At 31.3% G+C, this 19,341-nt stretch overlaps 3 protein-coding genes across 5 annotated transcripts; 2 read left to right on the plus strand and 1 right to left on the minus strand.

Moving 5' to 3' along the window:
• The first annotated feature begins 3,136 nt into the window (after positions 1-3,136).
• On the plus strand, positions 3,137-4,366 carry LOC108663667 (F-box protein CPR1-like). The gene has a single exon (XM_018128913.2). The coding sequence runs from the start codon at positions 3,137-3,139 to the stop codon at positions 4,364-4,366; it is 1,230 nt and encodes a 409-aa protein (XP_017984402.2).
• A 4,298-nt stretch (positions 4,367-8,664) lies between these two features.
• LOC148760564 (F-box/kelch-repeat protein At3g06240-like) lies at positions 8,665-9,480 on the plus strand. The gene has a single exon (XM_088810536.1). It carries the CDS (start codon positions 8,665-8,667, stop codon positions 9,478-9,480), a length of 816 nt encoding a protein of 271 aa, XP_088666662.1.
• Positions 9,481-13,182: 3,702 nt separating this feature from the next.
• On the minus strand, positions 13,183-18,603 carry LOC18587349 (ribonuclease 1-like). 3 transcript variants are annotated; one of them, XM_088810693.1, is made up of 7 exons: positions 17,873-18,603; positions 17,651-17,706; positions 16,901-16,982; positions 16,409-16,532; positions 14,252-15,805; positions 13,791-13,983; positions 13,183-13,692 (listed from the first exon to the last, which is right to left on the minus strand). In XM_088810693.1, the coding sequence occupies exons 5-7, from the start codon at positions 14,513-14,515 to the stop codon at positions 13,367-13,369; spliced, it is 783 nt and encodes a 260-aa protein (XP_088666819.1). In that variant the 5' UTR covers positions 14,516-15,805; positions 16,409-16,532; positions 16,901-16,982; positions 17,651-17,706; positions 17,873-18,603; the 3' UTR covers positions 13,183-13,366. The 3 variants fall into 3 exon arrangements, with proteins under 3 accessions (XP_088666819.1, XP_088666817.1, XP_088666820.1); XM_088810691.1 differs by having other exon boundaries at positions 17,651-17,715; XM_088810694.1 differs by lacking the exon at positions 17,651-17,706.
• Positions 18,604-19,341: the final 738 nt, after the last annotated feature.

The following is a 19,341-nucleotide window of genomic DNA, read 5'->3' on the forward strand; positions in this document are numbered from 1 at the left end:
CATATAAGCTAATACTCTATTTCTATATTTTTTTTTTGGTGAGGGGGGTTGTGGTGGATGAGTTTATCCTGTTCTTCTTTCCCACTACAGTGAGTCAACAAAGTATACCTTTTCCCCACTATAAAACGTAGTACCAGGCATAGCTTTATCTGCCACAAATCATCTCTTAATTTCCCTCTCTTTTTAACATAAACATAGTATCCCTTTCGGTATTCTATTTTGTTTTCTTTTTTTTAATCTTTTTTTGTATAATTTGCTGATTTTAACTCTGATTAAAAAATGAATTAGTTAAAATTAATTAAAATTAGTATGACGTATGATTTCTTTTAAACCGAAATTTTTTTTGAAAGGTTAAGAAAATTTGGTTCGTATTGTTGACCATCAAATTGAATGAGATTTACTAATTAATGATAATATGTATATATGTATATATATATATATATATATATATTATATACACTAACAAGAGCTATAAGGGGGGATTGGGAATTCTAGTTTTGACACCAACCTTTCTAATACAAAATTAATTTCGTAAAAAACCCAACAAAAATTCATCAAAATATTTCAATGAAAAATTATTGTATTTTTTTAATATATATAAAAATATAGACTGTTAGGTCAAACTTACATTGTCGGTGTAAAAATTGACAAATGAGAAAAGATTTATGCTGACCAATTATTCAAAGTCATATTGGAAGGAAACAAACACATTTTCTACTGGCTAGTTTGTTGCTTTCAATTATGGAATATAGTTTTGGATATGGACGTTCACTAACCTATAGACCTTAGTTTTTTTGCTTTCTTTTGGGACTTTGGTATTGATGCCATTCCCATCTTTAAACATCATATAACTATGACGTTTTCAGCTGGACGGAGAGATATTTCTTTCTATCAAACAAAACTTCTCTAGGGGGAAACTAGTTTTTATCCCATATAAGCTAATACTCTATTTCTATATTTTTTTTTTGGTGAGGGAGGGTGTGGTGGATGAGTTTATCCTGTTCTTCTTTCCCACTACAGTGAGTCAACAAAGTATACCTTTTCCCCACTATAAAACGAGGTACCAGGCATAGCTTTATCTGCCACAAATCATCTCTTAATTTCCCTCTCTTTTTAACATAAACATAGTATCCCTTTCGGTATTCTATTTTGTTTTTTTCTTTCTTTTTTCTGCTTTTGTTTGCTAGAGGGGCTGTAGTAACCTATAATTATATGAAATCTGCGTAAGAGCGTTTAACTCAATGATAGGTGCATATATTACCTACCATTAAGTTAGCTGTTCAGATGCTTATCGATCAATTCTTAAAGATTAATTAACATAATAAGTGTGAAATGGAGTAGCCAATTCATGCTTTATTACAGGTTTATTACTAGAAAAAATTTCTGGTACAAAAACATCAGAAAGAAAAGCAACTGATTAGGTTACCTGAAATAGAATGTGAAGTTCAATTGATGGAGCCATGTAGAAGGCTGCTGGGAGCGAGTTATATAAAGACACCCCTAGATATCTTAGAGATTGAATGTCAAGTATGAATGAAAGATTTATAGTTAAAGTAGCATATTTCTCTTCTTATGAAATTTATTGAAATTAATAAACAAAATTGTTTTTCTATTTAGTACTAACTTTGTTTGACACAAACACTATGTATTGTTTTTTATTGTAATTTTCTTTAACACAAACACTATGTATCGTTTTTTATTGTAATTTTCTTTAACACAAACACTTATTATTATTTTTAGTATTAAATGGAATATTTAAGTATAAATACAATACCTTTCTTTTAATTGGCTTAATTTTACTATCATACCTTTAATTCGGAAGTGAATTTGGCCTAATTGTCGAAAATATTTCAAAATAAATATTCACAATTTTAAAAATATTTATTTTAAAAGATTTTTAAATTTTTATCTATACAGATTAATTGAGTGTTCTGTTAAAGCATATAAATAGTCTATGCTGACACTACATCAAATGTACACTTATTTATTCTATTGTTGGTTCAAATTTATCAATAATTTTTCCATTGACCTAATTTTGTTACTATAATTTTAATTTTGAAACAAGTTTGATTGAATTGTTGAGAAATAGTTAATAAAATATTTAGTTGAAAGTTGTTTTATAATTTCAAAAAATAATTGAAGATAACTCGATAGAAGAAAAAACTCCAATTCCACGAATCCTCTAGCAATAATATTCCCTTCAAAACCATTAAAAAAATCAATCATTTTCAAATTTTGTGTCAGCTTTTGCCTTTTCAATAAACCACGCCATTTTTTCCAATTAAAAGATTAATAATAAATTTGAACTACCGACATATACCTTATTTTCTAATACTATTTCCTTTATCTATAAATATATATATAATTTTAATTAGTTGCTTCCTCGAAGAAGTAACATTTTAAAGAAAATGAGATAGAATTTGAAGTTTCCTAGTGGTATAAATCTAATTTAAATAAAGTGATAACAAAAAATAGTTAACTTAATATATAATTTTGCACATTCAAACCACCAAAGCAGATTGCTATTCCCAAAAATGCCAGCAAATTAAATTTGACTAATAAGAGTATATTATTACATTTGATTTGAATATTTAATTTAATGATAAATATATATTTTTATATTTAAAAAGATATAATTTTAAAATTTTTTATTTTTGAAACTAAAGAGAAAAAAATTATAACCCATTGTGACGAATCGAGATTCGTCTCTAAGTTCACCTGAAATAATGTTTTCTTAAAATCCCATTCACAGATCATATATATATTTTATTTTTAAATTTATGAATTAAAATATCTCATTTACCACATTCTATTCAATTTTAGTTGTATACAATATTTATAAAGCTCTAACATATCCATGAAATTTATTTAAATTAATAAAACATTTATTTTTCTATTTATTTATTTATCAACCTAATGATTATGCAAAGTAATAGTAACTTTGTTTGACACAAACACTTATTAAATTGAGCATTTAAATGTAAATACAATTCTCTTAACTATTCCGTCAATAAAGTTTGCCTTGCGGCATCATCTTTGTTGCTTGTTGACGTATTCTTTGAGTTGTTGCAAACGCAGAGATCTTGCCTTTGAAGTCTTAATCCTTTGTTTCAGATAAAGAACGAAAAATTGTTCCATGTCGATGCCAATTACCGACAAGGAATTGCCAGAAACCTTAGTGATGGAAATCCTTTTGAGGCTTCCCGTTAAATCTCTAATGAGATTCAAGTGTGTTTGCAAATCTTGGTGCTCTTCTTTCCAAACCTCCTATTTTATCACCAACCATAAAAACGACAACCTCAATCTCCTCTTCAAGGGTTTTTTCGGGGGTTTTAAGGTCCCTCACCTCTCCCTACTTTCAACTGAAACAGAAAGTATGAAACATGGTGGACCTAATGTCGAGTTTAATTTGAAAATCAAAGAAAATATCCGTATGCCTGTCTCTATCTGCAGCGGCAGTAGGTCACGACTCACAGTGTCTGGTGTATGTAATGGCTTGCTTTGTTTGCATGATGGTTATAGGATTAACCTTTGGAATCCTTCCACGAGAGAAGTTAAGCTTCTTCCTGAATCAACTATCTCTCTTCCTCCTTCCGTAGGTAGTACTTATTTTTATTGCATGGGGCTCGGGTTTGATCGTAAGTCAGATGACTACAAGGTTTTAGTGAATGTTGTTAATCGTGTCCACGATGAAGAGAGAATTATCGCGTTCAAATATATAAGTCAAATTCATTTATACAGCCTAAGTACAGAATCTTGGAGAGAAATTCCTCATCCTAAGGTCTCTTTTGATCGTCTTAAGTATTTGTTTAACATTTACATAAATGGATTTTGCCATTACATAAATGGAATTTGCCATTGGCCAGCGTTTGATGATAGTGGTGATCTAATTCTTTCTTTTGACGTGGCTGAAGAAGTTTTCTCGACATCATGCCTGCCGAATTTCGGTATGTCTAAGGCTGAGTGTTTTTGGTATATAGCTTCCTTCAATGAAGCTCTTGCTACAATTGTTCATCCAATAAGAGGCATGGAAAAATGCTATGACATTTGGGTCTTGAATGGATATTTATGGACTAAACAACTTACAATTGGGCCTATTCTTGGAGTTGGGAGGCCGTTGGGATTTTGGAAGAATGGAGAATTGTTTCTGGAAAGTGAAAACCATGACCTAGTTATGTTTGATCCTTGCACTGGAGAGCTTCAGGATTTTGGAATCCACATGCCAATGTGCAGTACGCAGCTAGTTGTTTATGCTGAAAGCATTGTTCCAATCAAGGGAAGTTCAGAATATAAGGCAAATATAACTCGTGAAGTGAAGTTGCCAGTGAAGAAATTAGTTTCCACTGCTTCAATACTATTGTATTGAGAAGAAGAAACATGGAGGTGAGTAGTATTGAATGTGTTTATTGTATTTATTAAATACTACTGATTTTGGTAGTAAAATCAAAATATGATTCCTTTTGCACTAGAAAACATACTGACATCTTTGTTGATTTTGATTAGAAATTTAACCTTTATCTTGTCTTAGTTATATTAGATTTAGTTTTTAGCCAATTTTTTATTTAACAGATATAAATAAATTTTAAATTAGTAGATTTTCATAATGTCGGCTGTTTTGAGTTTTGTGTGATAAAGCAATAGATACAATTGTAAACTACAAAGGATTGCAGTTGCAGTAATCTTGAGATGCTCACTCCAAGTTTAAAGTTCATGTAATCTTGAGTGAATTTTTGGTGTAAATATGATGTAGCACTGGAAGATTGGCCACGCAATAGGGAAATGTGTCATTTATGTTGTTGCTTCTAAGATTTAGCACTGCCACAACTATTTTATTGTGGCAATGGCCCATCAAAATCATTACCATTAAGGTTGATACTCTTAAGTTATAGTTAGGTGTCTCACATTAATCCTGTAAAATATTCCGATGAACTTCCAGGGAATTTTTGCTTTAATCATGGCCATAGCATAAAAGGAAGTTTTATAGCAGACTAAGAGAAGAGATTTCAATTGATTAACATCAGTGCATGCCATTTATTTTTCCTGGTGTATCTTTTCAAAAACATGTTGATTATCATTTAAATTTTGACAATCCTATGCTACAAAGAGCAATGTAATTCAGAAAGAAATTTGCACATTTCAACAAAGAGAGCTATACATATACTAGCAATTCCGTGATGATTTCGTTCAGTTGTTATTGTGGTTGGATCAAATTTACCATTAATGATTCAATTGACTTAATTTTATTATCGTACTTTTAATTTTGAAACAAATTGTTGAGAAATGGTTAATAAAATATTCAGTTGGAACAATTGAGGATAACACGATAGAAGAAAAAACTCTAATTCCATGTGTCCTCAAGTGATAATATTCCCTTCAAAATCATTACGAAAAATCAAACATTTTCATTTTCCCCATCAACTTTTACCTTTTCATTATACCACATCATTTTTTCCAAATAAAAAATAAGGTAATGTAATTAAGCCACTTAAAAGATTAATGATAAATTGAAACTTCTGGCTTCCTCGTTGAGATGGAAGTCAAGGCACAGTTTTGAAGTATCCTAGTGGTATAATGCTAAATTAAATAAAGTGATAATAAAAATAGTTAATATATATTTTGATTTAAATATTTAATTTAATGATAAATATATATTTTTTATATTTAAAGTTTTTATTTTTCAAACTAAAGAGAAAAAAAATTATAACCCATTGTGAAGAACCAAGATTAGTCTCAAAGTTTGTCCAAAAAAATAAAATCCCATTCACTGATCATAAATCTATTTTATTTTTAAATTTACGCATTAACAAGATGATAATTTCTTATTTACCATTCTACTAAATTTTAATTGTATAAAATGATTATAAAGCTCTGATATATTCAATTTTCTCCTTTTATGAAATTTTTATTTAAATTAATAAAAAATATTTATTTATTTATTTATTTATTCACCAACATAATGATTAGGAAGAGTAGTAACTTTGTTTGACACAAACACTTATTAAGTTAAGGATTTAAGTGTAAATACAATTCTTTTTACTATTTTCTTTTATTTCTATTAAATTCATTAAATATATTAGCTTAATGGAAAGCCCAAACCTAGAGTTGAGGGTTTTAAAGTTTTCCAGCCGCATGATCTTTGTTGGTTGTTGATGTATTCTTTGAGTTGAAGTCTTCAAGTCTTAGTCCTTTGTTTCAGATAAACAATGAAGAACTGCTCCATGTTGATGCCAATTACCTACAAGGAATTACCGGAAACCCTGTTGATGGAAATTCTTTTGATGCTTCCCGTTAAATCCCTGATGAGATTTAAGTGTGTTTCCAAAACTTGGTGCTCTTCTTTTCGGACCTCCTATTTTATCACCAATCATAAAAACAACAACCTTAATCTACTCATCTGGTATGTTGACAAAGTCCCTCACTACTCTTTGTTTTCAATTGAAACAAAAATTAAGAAACATGGTGGACCTGGCGAATTTAATCTAAAAGTCAAAGAGAATATCCATATTCCTACAAGACAAACTGGGTTGGGTCTGTGTAATGGCTTGCTTTATTTGCATGATAGTTATAGGATTACCCTTTGGAATCCTTCCACGAGAGAAGTTAAGCTTCTTCCTAAATCCACCATTTCAAGTCCTCCTTCCACATCTCATACTTCTTTTTATTGCATCGGGTTCGGGGTTTGATCGCAAGTCAAATGACTACAAGATTTTAGTGAATGTTTTTCACTATGTCAAGTCGAAAATTATATTTCAAATTCATTTATACAGCCTAAATACGGATTCCTGGAGAGAAATTCGTCATCCAAATGTTTATATTTATGCTCCTGAATTGTTTAGAAAATAATAAAATAATAAAATGTTATTTATGAAAAGTGCTCATTGATGAAAAGTCATGACTATAGAGTTAGAAAAAAGTTCCCTTATTAAATATAGTTTTTGAGTAGTTATATTATGAAAGGAAACAACTATTTGAAAAGTTACATTATAAAAGACAACAGCTCTTTATCTTAAAAGACGTATATGTTGGCTTATTATATAAACAATGTTCTTACATTGCAATTTTTACAATTCTGATAAGTGTGTTGTATTCTGAAGATTTCTGAAGTTTTTTCTTTCTTATCAAATATTTCTAACAGCACCCACATTGTCTCCAAGGAAAACTGCATTTACAAGGTAACAACTCTTTCTTCCATTTGTTTGCATGATTTTCATATTTTTTTCATGATTCCATGTGTTTTAAAAGTTCTGTGTCTGGAAAGTCCTTACAATTTCACACCTTCACTTCTTGGAAGTTCCAATGAATCATTCTTTGCTTTGCAAACCAAGAATGATATTGCAAAGGTCTTTTTTCATTTTAATTTATCGATTCTTGAACTATTCTTGGTGTTCTTGTATTGCTTTCGATGCTCTCAGTTAACATGCAGTCATTTGCATGCCTTTACTTCTTGCATAAAGAAACATGCAGCCTCAAATCCTAAGGAACTATGCCAATTTGGTTTTCTTCACTCTTGATGTTATTGTTTTTCTTTTCTCTTTCCTTTTTTTGGTTGAATCATTTTTCTTTGATCATGAGGAAACTTGTTGTTTAATGTTCTTGAACTGTTACTGTTATCTCTTTTAGTTGAATTCCCTGGAAGGTTATTTCTACTGATACCATTGTTGTTAGTATAATAGGTAGTTGATTATGTTCTATATTGCTATATGTGAGACTGAAATATCAAAAACTAATCTTAAGGTGTGATATATTTGATGACAGACAGAAACCTTTGATCTCCTGATCTTATGATATTACATAAGATCAATTTTTTTTTTTTTTTACTTAACCAAATATAGTGTCATGTGTACATATCAAGCATTTTCTAGATCAAATTATCTTTCTATTGTAAACATAATTATTATAATTTTTTAATTTTTTAAGTTTGATTTACAGACTATTATCCTTCTTTGAGAATCTTTCACACGTAGGTTTATGATTTTCAATTTGCAAGAGCATGGGGTCTTTGTGCTTCTATGATAGTATTCTTCAAATCTTGTCTCCCAATACACTAAATAGTAGTAACATGACATTACAAGATAATGGGGTTTTCAAATCTTTAAAGTATTTGCTGATGAAGAAACTGGACAAATTCACCAGTTCTTTGAACATGGAACTGGACTTGGAGTTTAATTAGCTAGATATCCAAACTACAAATGAGTTTGCTTTCAATCATTTTTCTTTCAGATTGTATCAAGTGTTCCTTAAAATGAAAATCCATGGTTCTATGAAAAAGATAGATTAAACTTAGCCTAATTGGAAAAGGATTGCATTATAAGAAATAAAGAGTGTCACATCAAAAATATTATGCTCCTACGCTTTGATGGACCCCTGGCTTGACAAAAGTTTCTTGTCGGATATCTCTCAATTTCCCTAATTAATTTATTTTTAAGTGTTAATTTTTTATTATTGAATTGAATATTTAAGTGTAAATTCGTCTATTTCTCACATTGAATTTTTTCTCCAGTTACCTTATGAGCCTTATTGAAAAGTAGAGGGTTTCAAACCTTCTTATTTCCTGAATAAAGTTTGCATGGCGGCGTGATCTTTGTTGGTTGTTGATGTATCCTTTGAGTTGAAGTCTTCAAGTCTTAATCTTTTGTTTCAGAAAAAAAAACGAAGAACTGCTCCATGTCGATGCCAAGAACTGACAAGCAATTACCCGAAACCCTTGTGATGGAAATCCTTTTGAAGCTTCTCGTTAAATCTCTAGTGAGATTTAAGTGTGTTCGCAAATCCTGGTGCTCTTCTTTTCAAACCTCCTATTTTATCACCAACTATAAAAACAACAATCTCAATTTCCTCGTCAAGCATATTGAAAATGTCCCTTGCTTATCCCTGTTTTCAACTGAAACAGAAATTAAAAAACATGGTGGATCTGGTGTTGAGCTTAATCTAAAAGACAAAGAGAATATCCCTATGCCTGTCTCTATTAGTAGTAGTGCACCAATCACGATGTTTGGTCCATGCAATGGCTTACTTTGTTTGGATGATGGCTGTGGGATTACCCTTTGGAATCCTTCTACGAGAGAAGTTAAGGTTGTTCCTAAATCCAGTATCTCACGGCCTGCTTCTGCATATTGCACTTATTTTTCTTGCATTGGGTTTGGGTTTGATAGCAAGTCAGATGACTACAAGATTTTAGACAAGGTTACTCACCGTTTCCAGTCAGAATCCACACATCAAATTCATTTATACAGCCTCAATACGAATTCGTGGAGAGAAATTCCTCATCCTAACTTCCGAATTAATCCTGTAATGTTTAACACTTACATAAACGGCATTTACTATTGGCAAGTGGTTGGTGGTGATGATGGTAGTTATCTGATCGTTTCTTTCAACATGGCTGAAGAAGTTTTCTCGACAATACCCTTTCCGAATTTCGGCATGTCTAAGGCTGAATGTTGGTGGAAGGCATGGGAAATTGTTGTGACATATGGGTCTTGAATGGATATTTATGGACTAAACAACTTACAATTGGGCCTATTCTTGGAGATTGGAGGCCGTTAGCATTGTGGAAGAATGGAGAATTATTGTTGAAAAGTGAAAACAGTAAACTAGTTATGTTTGATCTCAGCACTGGTAAGCTTCAGGAATTTGAAATCCACATGCCTAAGTACACAACGCATCTAGTTGTTTATGCTGAAAGCATTGTTCCAATCAGGAGAAAATGAGAGTACGAGGAAAATGAAACTCGTAAAGTGCACTTGTAAGCAGGCTTCAAAAACATGAGTAGTGTTCAAAGATTCAGAGTAAACAACACTTTTTATGGCTATCCTGCCTCCTGTGATCTCCAACAAAGAGATTGACAGTTTGGTAAACCAAGAATAATAAAGAAAATCTCTGGGAAAGCTCCTCGAATCTCACTTTAAAGCCGCGAAGAAGCATGATGAACAACAATTAAAGGTGCAAACTTAATTTACTATTGAACAATGATAAATTTGATTGCAGATTATTTTCATGTGTCTCATCGCCTGATTTCATAAAATTTTTTGTTTGCATACATAGCCTTTAAGTAAATTGTTTATTAGTTTCACAAGCTATAATTACTGTGTCCAACAAGATACACAGGAAGCTATAATAGACCAGGATTTATTATTTCATAATAAATTTTCTTGTGTTGCAATTGCTGACAAGACTAATATATATATATGCTTTTCATTTTAGGTTAAATTATGCAATTAATTGAAAAATATTTAATAAAATATTCAGTTGGAAGTTGTTAAAACCCACTTCATGATCGATCATAAATATATTTTATTTTAAAATTTATAAATTAAAACCTCTCATTTATCACATTCTATTGAATTTTAGTTGTGTACAATATTTATAAAACTCTAGCATATCCATCTTTTTTTACTCATGAATTTTTTTTTTTTTTTGAAAAGTAAAAATTTTATTAATTCTGAAAGCTTGAATGTCAAAACAAATCTTAAATTTTGAAGATAAAAGATTTTTAGTGGCATAAGAAATTAGGTTATAGAGAGAAAAAGAGTGATACACTTACAAAGGACTTAACAACTCCAAACGACAAAAGCATTGTAAAGGGAAATCGAGCCCCTGATCAAACAGAGTCCTATCCAATTTATCAAAAACCACTAATCTTAATCCAAATGTACCTACTTATTCATCAAATTAACAACTAATTCTAAACCTGATGCCAAAACATACATCATCAATGGGAAATATATTTTGCCATTTCCTCATCAAACACAAATCCAAAATCAGAGCCCATGCCCATAGAATCATTCAGCTATCCCCTATTTTCCTTTACCTTTCAACTTTGCTCGGATTCCCGATCATGAAAACTCAAAAAACTTCAACAAAAGCAAATCCTACAATTGCCGAATGCTGGAACTAGCTTCTTTAAACAATCAATTTACCTTCCTAAGGGACATGGGATGCACCCATTGCAGAACCCCAACTGCACATCATTGCATTCAAGACAATTTAGTTTACCAAGTCTCTTTAGCTTTTTCCTGATATAGTCTGATGTCTCGCATTAATTAATGCTGTAAATATGATGTAGAACTAGAAGATTGCCCAGCCAATAGGGATTGTGGCAATGGCCCATTAAATTTGCTGTAAATATGATGAACTTCCTGGGAATTTTTACTTTAAAGTTGGTGAAATTGTCTCTTAAGTTCCTTGTTGTCTCTTTTAAAATAAGAAAAATATTTGTTGCGAACCATATAATTTAATTTATCTGATGAAACAAGGATGTATTGTTAGAGTTCATAAATATTAGCAGTATTAATTAAAGTAAAATTAACCCAATAGTATAATGAATTTGAGGAAGAAGAAATGAATGAGGAAGACCTAGAAGCAGCAAATCTAATCATGGCTATAACATAAAAGAAAGTTTTATAGTAGACCAAGAGAAGAGGGGAAGAGACTCGGTATTTATATGTAAGTTGAAGAAAGAGTGTTGGATTAGAAGTGTGTTAAATTGTAATTATATTCAAAATGATTTTTAAATGATTCTTTTGGATGTAGACAGTTGCACTGCGTCACCAAGTGTAAGTTCCTAATGTTTCTTTGTGGATAATTTGTACAATTTTGTTGATATTTTAACAACTACTTATTAGGAATTTATTAATTTTTCCTTTTTATATACTAATAAAAAAATAAATAAACATAAAAATATATTATAAGACTTATAATTGTTAGACGGTCAAGATTTTATATCTTTCAAAGAGTCAAATGTTATCATTTTGTTAATAAATAAATTTAATGTTAAAAATTTTAAAACATAGATATTTATAATTTGTAGTTGTTAGTATAGAATTTAGTTAGCAATGCTGTAATAATATTGTATTGAGAAGAAGAAAGATGGAAGCGAGGTTGGATTAGAAAATAAACAAGAAATGATTAGTATTCAATGTGTTTATTGTGTTTATTTAATGATATTGATTTCAATTGGAAGATCAATGCATTTTGATCAGTAATTTCACCTTTTATTATCCTAGTAATTTAAGGTTTTTTTCGAAAGATTCCTATTTTGTTTCCTTTTGAATTTTGGATTGATAAAACAATGTATAATATTGTCTATCAAGATAATCTTTTCACTCTCATGCATTTCAAACTGCTTAGTATGTGTTCCAGTGTAATCTACCAACTCTCTTGTGAGCAGCATTGGTGAATTGAAATGCTCACTCCCAGGTATAAGTTCATGTTCTTTGAACAGCTCTTTGTGTTACTTGTGAGAGCTGATAGGTATGATGGACCAAAGGTGAAAGAAAACACTGCAAAATCTGAGGCCAAAGCACATTTTAATGCAATCAAGAATGCTGATAATCTTTGGCAAGAGTGATATTTAACTCTTTGCCAATAAAAAAAACATTGACGAAAACACTAAAATCTAACTCTTCTATTACTCCGTTTAAGATCTTAAAACTAAGTTATTCTTGTAAGAGACAATAGAATGCTTATACAACCCTCAGACATATTTCAACAGGATAAGATTGTTAAGATTCTATTTCAATTGATAATTGTTTTCTGGTTTCGAAACAAGATTATTTGTTTTGATGCAGCACTCAAAGCATTGATTTGATTGGTTACATACCTAAGAAGCTGGAAAGTTGAAAGTAATCACAGCCAGACATGCCCACAAGATAGAAGAAAGTTTCTTTTTTTGAAAATTAGATATCAATTAATGGCAGAGGGAACAAACAGTTCACCATCTGAGTTGTTACAAAAGGATTTTGACTTGCTGTACACAGATTCAAGCACACCAACCCAACATCCCTAAGAACAAAATCAAATCTCATCAGTCACCCAGTAATAAAAAAACACCAACCTGTACATCACATGAACCATGACAAAGATTCCAACAAAAATCCAGTCCCAGCCAAGGCCTCAAAAGTGAAAAACACTGGACTCCGCTACAAAAATAAACCATAACCTGCCCTACACTCTGTACAGAACAAACCATCACTGCTCAAGCATGCAAAAGGAATATCCAGTCCATGAAACCACAACCAAAGTCTCTTCAAAGTGAACAAAATAAATTCATTAATCCAGGACAAGAGAATAAGACTTGTTTTGCTTTAAGACTCATCATAAATACAGGTAATCCAGCACTTGTTTTGCACCAGAGAAATTAATTAAGATATAATGCCAAACTTAATTTGGAAACTTAATTAAACATTGAGATCCAAAGCAACTTAATTAAAAATTAAAATCCAAAGGATTCTAATAACATACATGATAAGCAGCTTGCATTTCATTGAAAAACTTAAACTAAAAGAGAATTAATATTAATTTCTCTTAAACCTAATAAAAGTAGAACAGTCATCTACCATATAAAGAAAAGCTAACTAAAATCAAACACCTAAATAACTATTCCTAAACAAAAAGCCAATAAAAATATATTAATAGGCAGCCATGGTACTTGTGAATGTCCTGGTGATGGAGCAGGAGGCACCCTTATATGGTCAGATTCCTTGTTACAAGTACCAGAAAACTGGATGGGGCAATCTCTAGGTTCAGTAGGGGGCTTGGCTCTTTTAAAGCACATACGAACTTCTCGCAGTTGGATCATGCCACTTGGACGGTGTGTGTTGCATGTAATTTCAGGAGTTGCACCCAAAATTTGCTTGACTGCATCTACAATCTCTTTTGCTTGATATGGTTCTTCTCGAGGTTGAATTCTAGTACCTACGATAATATTAACATATAATGATCAGAAAATGTATTTTAAAGTTAAATGAATTTAAATACAATTAAATAATGAATTTGGATTTAAAATATATTACCTGCTAAGTCATTCTTTCTTCTGAGAGATAGGGCAGAGTTAAAATATGATAGAGGATCTGTTGGGTAATCAGAGCATTGGCCATGAAACTTCCATTCATGGATCCAATCTTTTAGATTTGTTTTATCCTTTGCATAATTTCGGAGACTTGGCCAAAATTGTGTGAGAGTGTTTTTAATGGAGGACAACTTAGCCTTTGTGCAACAGTAAAAAAAAATCAGAAATAAGTTAAGCTTCACAAGTTTAAATAACAAATTAAATGAGTAATTGTATAATTAGCCTGTGAATGAAGTTTTAGTTTCATCTCTAACTTAAAAAACTCATATTTTTAACATTTCATAAAATCATAAATAAAAAGATTAAAATTTTAAATGGATAATAAAAATGAAATTCTACGAGAAATTTAAGCACTAATGATTCAATTTAGTAGATATATAAATAATTCAAACATTACTTGCATACCTTAATTTGGTTTTCCTTTGTAGGATTATGAGCAGAAGAATTTTTGGTTTTATCATACTGGGGGACTGCTGTATTATTCTCATATGTAGGCCAAATACCATGAATAACCCAATAGTTAAGAACCGTCGGTGTGCACTTAAGTTGGCCAATGTTGCATTCAGAAGGAGGCCATCTAAGACTTAACTTGTACAGGTCAAAAGGTGCTTGACCTACAGTGAATGGAAGAAAAACCAGGGCAGCTAACAAAAGTAAACAATTATGCATGTTTTTGATAGAGTAAAAGCAAATTCAACAGAATTCTTGATGATGAATTTTCACTCTCGGTGGGAATTTATAGGCAAAAATTGTAAAAATTGAATTTTTAATAAACTAACATACACACATTATGGATGTCTAAGTATAAGCATGATATGAATGAATAAACTAAAACAAAACATGAAATATGAATGTCAGATACGGTCATAACTAAAACAACAGAGTGACAACAAATTTGTTGTGATGTTGCCAGGCTGTTGAAAGTGTCAGGAAAGAATATTGTGAAAAATATGTACTGGTGAGGCTGGGGTCTGTTTCTCGTGAATTGTGTCTGACTTTGGGTGGTTTATGGACAACTAATGTAAGAAAACCAAACCTCTTGGACAGAATTGGGCCAAGTATCAACTCTCGTGGACGCTATCTGATTTAAAATGGTTTATAGACAGCTAATGTAAGAAAACATTTTAGATAGAATTGGGCCAAGAATGGGGATTGGGGATAATGCCCATTATAAGTATCCAATGTTGTATTATGGGTTGAAGCTGTTTTATTTGAACTCTGTCAAAGTTTAACAGTCCTCTTGTCAGATCATCATATTCACTTTTCCAAAAAATAAAACATTATTTTCTTAAACAGTCACACTACAACATTCTTTACCTTTCTGCCAAAACAAATTGCAGCCATAGGTGAAAAGGTTGCACTTAGAAAATGTGCAACTTTAGCCAATATATGAAAAAGTTTAGCTGCATTTTTACTAGAATTTCATTGCAAAATTAATATGCAGCCATATACTATATGGCCGCAATCTTAAATCATATAGCAACATTTAAAATGTGCAGCTAAAACATATATAATAATAACATAAATAACCTTCAAATATGCAACAAAAAGGTGCAAATTTTACAGCAACCTATAGAGTATAAACCATGCAAATTTTACAAAAATTTATAGCAAATATATATTTTTTGAATGGCATTCTATTATTGAATAGAAAACAGAACCAAAGTAACTGACAAAGAAACAAAGATAGCAAAACCTAGAAACAAAAACAACATCCGAAGAGCACAAAGTTCAGCCCCAAGAGACACGAACATGGCACAAAGAAAACTATAAACAAATGGAGACACAAAACAGAACAACCATAAAAAGGAAGTAGAAATCAAATTCTGAACAAACACAAAGCAAGAAGCCGAAGGGGAACAGGAGAGGAGATTGGACAAACATCACCAATCAGAATTCCAAAATAGTTTGCTGCCATGTGGATAAGAATATATTGCAGAAGAGGCATTACTTGGTACTCTGCAAGATATTAATCATTGCTTCAGCTCTTTTAGTCTAGTTGGGTGTCTAAAGGAAAGTAAGTATATTGATCACAAGACATTTCAAAAATCCAATATCATAATTGACAAATATAAGTTAACAACTAAGAAGAGACTAGTGGCAGTCATCACTATCAAGCCAGCTTCTTTAATCACAAATGCAGTCCAACCTTTATTTTTCTATACATTTGAATCCCAAATGCAAAGTTATAAAGTGATGTTGAAATCTAAATTTATCTTTTGGATGCTAGCATTTGCATAGAAACCATGATTTGAAAAGGAGCATGAGGGTTTGGTGATAGTGTGATCCTAAAAATGGCTGTCCTTACTTAGAAAGCTAAATAAACAAACCACTTCTATCTCCTTCCAACCTAATTCTGTTTACATGTAACTACACCCCAGATAAGAAAATAAACCAAAAAACAGAAAAAAATGCCCATTTGTGCTCAATGTAAAGTGTGTATGTTATTATATAACACTATTTCACAACTATTACTATATAGATTCACACCGCTTATATTATAATAAATTAATAATATAGCTAACATTAGAATCTCATGTTGTAGAAAACAAGAGTAATTACCCCTAGAAGTTCTCCTAAAACAGCTTCCTTTGCAGCAACCTTAGCTCTTAGAAATCTTGATGGAGATGACAGATAGGACCCTAAGAAGGAAACTTGAATAAATTTCATGATACCGCCATATTCTCTGGCAATTTGGAAAAATCAAGAATGAAAAACTGACATGTGATCTACGAAAAACACTAGAAAATTCAGCTTAGTTAAACGTAGAACATGGTTGATAGCAAAAGATGATATGATAAGTGAACCATACGATGTTCCAAATGATGAGAACTTAATAAAGATGAATAATAGATAATTTTGTCATAAATATCACTGAAGACACTACCATCAAATCAATTCTCCACATCACAAGATAAAGATGTATCACAGATAATTTGGTCATAAACATCACTGAAGACACTACCATCAAATCAATTATCCACATCACAAGATTTTAATTCTTAAGCAATTAGCAAAAATAAAGATAATAACTTGTTGCACTTGAATTTATACCTTAATTGACAGATTTTTGAGGCTTTTCGAAGTTGTACCTTTATTCTTCAGAGAGAATTTAAGGAACATTGACTTCCACCATCTAAAAATAATAAAAATGGCATCACAGATCATAAATATTAAATCATATATAAATTACACTACAACATTTTTGATCTGTGGCTACAGAAAAAATTGCAGTCATAGATAAAAAATTAGCTGCCTTATGTTAAGGCTGCACTTAGAAAAAGTGTAACCTTAGCCAATGTATGGAAAAGTTTAAATGCACGTCTTTATAAATTTTGCAACATAATTAAGATGCAGCCATATAGTATATGGCTCAATCCTAAAACCTATGGCAGCATTTAAAATATGCAGCTAAAAGGTGTACATAACAGTACATACAACATTCTAATATGCAACAAAAAGATACAAGATAGCAACTTATAAAGTATAAATCATTCAAATTTTACAGCAAACTTTAATATATATTGATCATCAAACTTTGATTTTACAGCAAATTTTACAAAAGTATATAGTCCTTCAATCTCAAATTTTACACTAAATTTAATAAATTTTACACAAAGAATGCTTCATTATCCAAATCTGTTGCTCTAACAAAAAGGATGCTCAAACAAGTTTGCTAATCCTAAAACAAAAAAAGCAAGAGAACATGAGATTGTAAAATATAATATAAAATAATCTAAAGACACTAACAAAGCTAAAGAATCAACTCAAGGAAACATAGATAAAGTCTTTTGTTTAACATACATGGGATCAAGATCATCATCCTTCAGGTAACAAAGCTTTGTTCTTATACGATGAGGCTGAAAGTTCTAATACAACAAATCAGAATTTAACAAGACAAATAAGGTACACAGCCATGCCTTATTATCAATATAAATAAAACAAATAAACAAATAAAGTTTAAAAGATATCAGACTTTATCATAACTAGGAAAAAGGGGAAAGGACTTAGAGAAGTTTGTCTTACTTTCGCTCTCTATGCTTAGGGTAAGAGTGAGAGAACTTCAAATATCCATCTCATGGAAGTTTTTAAGACCTGCTCGAACAGATATTATGTCTTTGACTCTGCACAATGCATACCAACTAAATCAAGACATTGCTTTCTTCACAACAATACAAAGATCTGATTTAGTGTCTAATACAAAGATCTAAAAAGTATGGAAAAGTAACGAGAACGAACCAAGCCCATAACCCCCAAGCAGACAGAAGGCCTGGTATAAGTTAAAAGCAAATGCTAGAGTTAATCTATTCATAATATTTATGACCCATGACAATGATTTACCTGAACTTTCGACATCACTGCAATGGAGAGATGGTTCTGGAGTATCAGAACTTGTTATCAATAATTAATATCTTGAATGTGAAATTAGAAACTTTTATAAGGATTAGAAGTTTCTAAAACTTTTAGAGATAACTAGCCTAACAATAAAGAAACAACTGAAGTCAACTTAGCCTTAGTCATTATGACCTAATACATTTTAGAGATTGGGATTTCACGTGTATGTAAGCTTCCGCCACACTCATAATCCCTCACAGTTCCCTAAAAGAGAAAAAATATAGTTATGGGAAACCTCAGCAGAGCAATAAGAAAGCAATACTCAAGAAAACCAAATCCTAAAACCAGATAATGTCTTCTCAATTTAGACTACAGATAGATACTCAACCATAGTAATATGCATCCCCAACAAGCAATGCAGCATGTTCATTACCCTGCTCAGAAGCTTGCCATGACAAAGAATGAGCGCGTTGATGCCTTTCTGCATCAGTGCAAAGCCCAGATTCATCCATCCACATGTTGTGCTCACCATACTTGTCAAGGATCCACGCAGCATTACTTTGTGCTATCTCATAGCCTCGCTCAGCCATCCTAGAATACAAGAGGAATGCCTTGCCCACGTCACCTTTTTGGTATGATTCAAGTACATGGGATCTTATGTACATTAGAACCATTCATGATTCAAAAGACTCATGTCACAATTCACATATTAAATATAGCAAAGGTTAGTCATATTTATTGTGACTTCTTTTAACTGATTATAACTTACGAGTCAGATTTTTTTTCTTTTAACTGATTATAACTTATGAGTCAGATTTTTTTACAACTCCCAGAAATTTGTTTCCCCTTTCTGTTTTAAGCCTGTCAAAAAGAAAAGCATGGCTAGAAGTGAGGAAAGCAGTCCCATTTTCCATCAAGTTGTCAGGTCAAGAAATTAGATATTATCACAACCAGAATACCAGTCATGGACAGCAGTCAATCTAGCCGATGGCATGTAAAGTAACATTCAACTGTTCTAGGACAATCTCTAGCATTTAAATAATTTCTTTTGCTATGTATGGCACTTCTTGGCATAACAGGCAACCACATAGTTACCAGTTAAAACCAAGTTATTTTAAGAGAAAATTGAACAAAATTCCTCTTTTGGGTCCAAAATCAAG

Source organism: Theobroma cacao, chromosome 10, assembly GCF_053813885.1.
Source record: "Theobroma cacao isolate CCN51 chromosome 10, ASM5381388v1, whole genome shotgun sequence".
Taxonomy (NCBI): Eukaryota; Viridiplantae; Streptophyta; class Magnoliopsida; order Malvales; family Malvaceae; genus Theobroma; species Theobroma cacao.

Excerpts from the sequence above, each read along its gene's own strand:
- LOC18587349 (XM_088810694.1), bottom strand. The coding sequence starts at position 14,515 with ATGCATAATTGTTTACTTTTGTTAGCTGCCCTGGTTTTTCTTCCATTC. Across the intron at positions 13,984-14,251 it reads CAAAGGAAAACCAAATTAAG|GCTAAGTTGTCCTCCATTAA; the intron begins GTATGCAAGTAA and ends TGTTGCACAAAG. Across the intron at positions 13,693-13,790 it reads AAGAAAGAATGACTTAGCAG|GTACTAGAATTCAACCTCGA; the intron begins GTAATATATTTT and ends ATATTATCGTAG.
- LOC108663667 (XM_018128913.2), top strand. The coding sequence starts at position 3,137 with ATGTCGATGCCAATTACCGACAAGGAATTGCCAGAAACCTTAGTGATG.
- LOC148760564 (XM_088810536.1), top strand. The coding sequence starts at position 8,665 with ATGTCGATGCCAAGAACTGACAAGCAATTACCCGAAACCCTTGTGATG.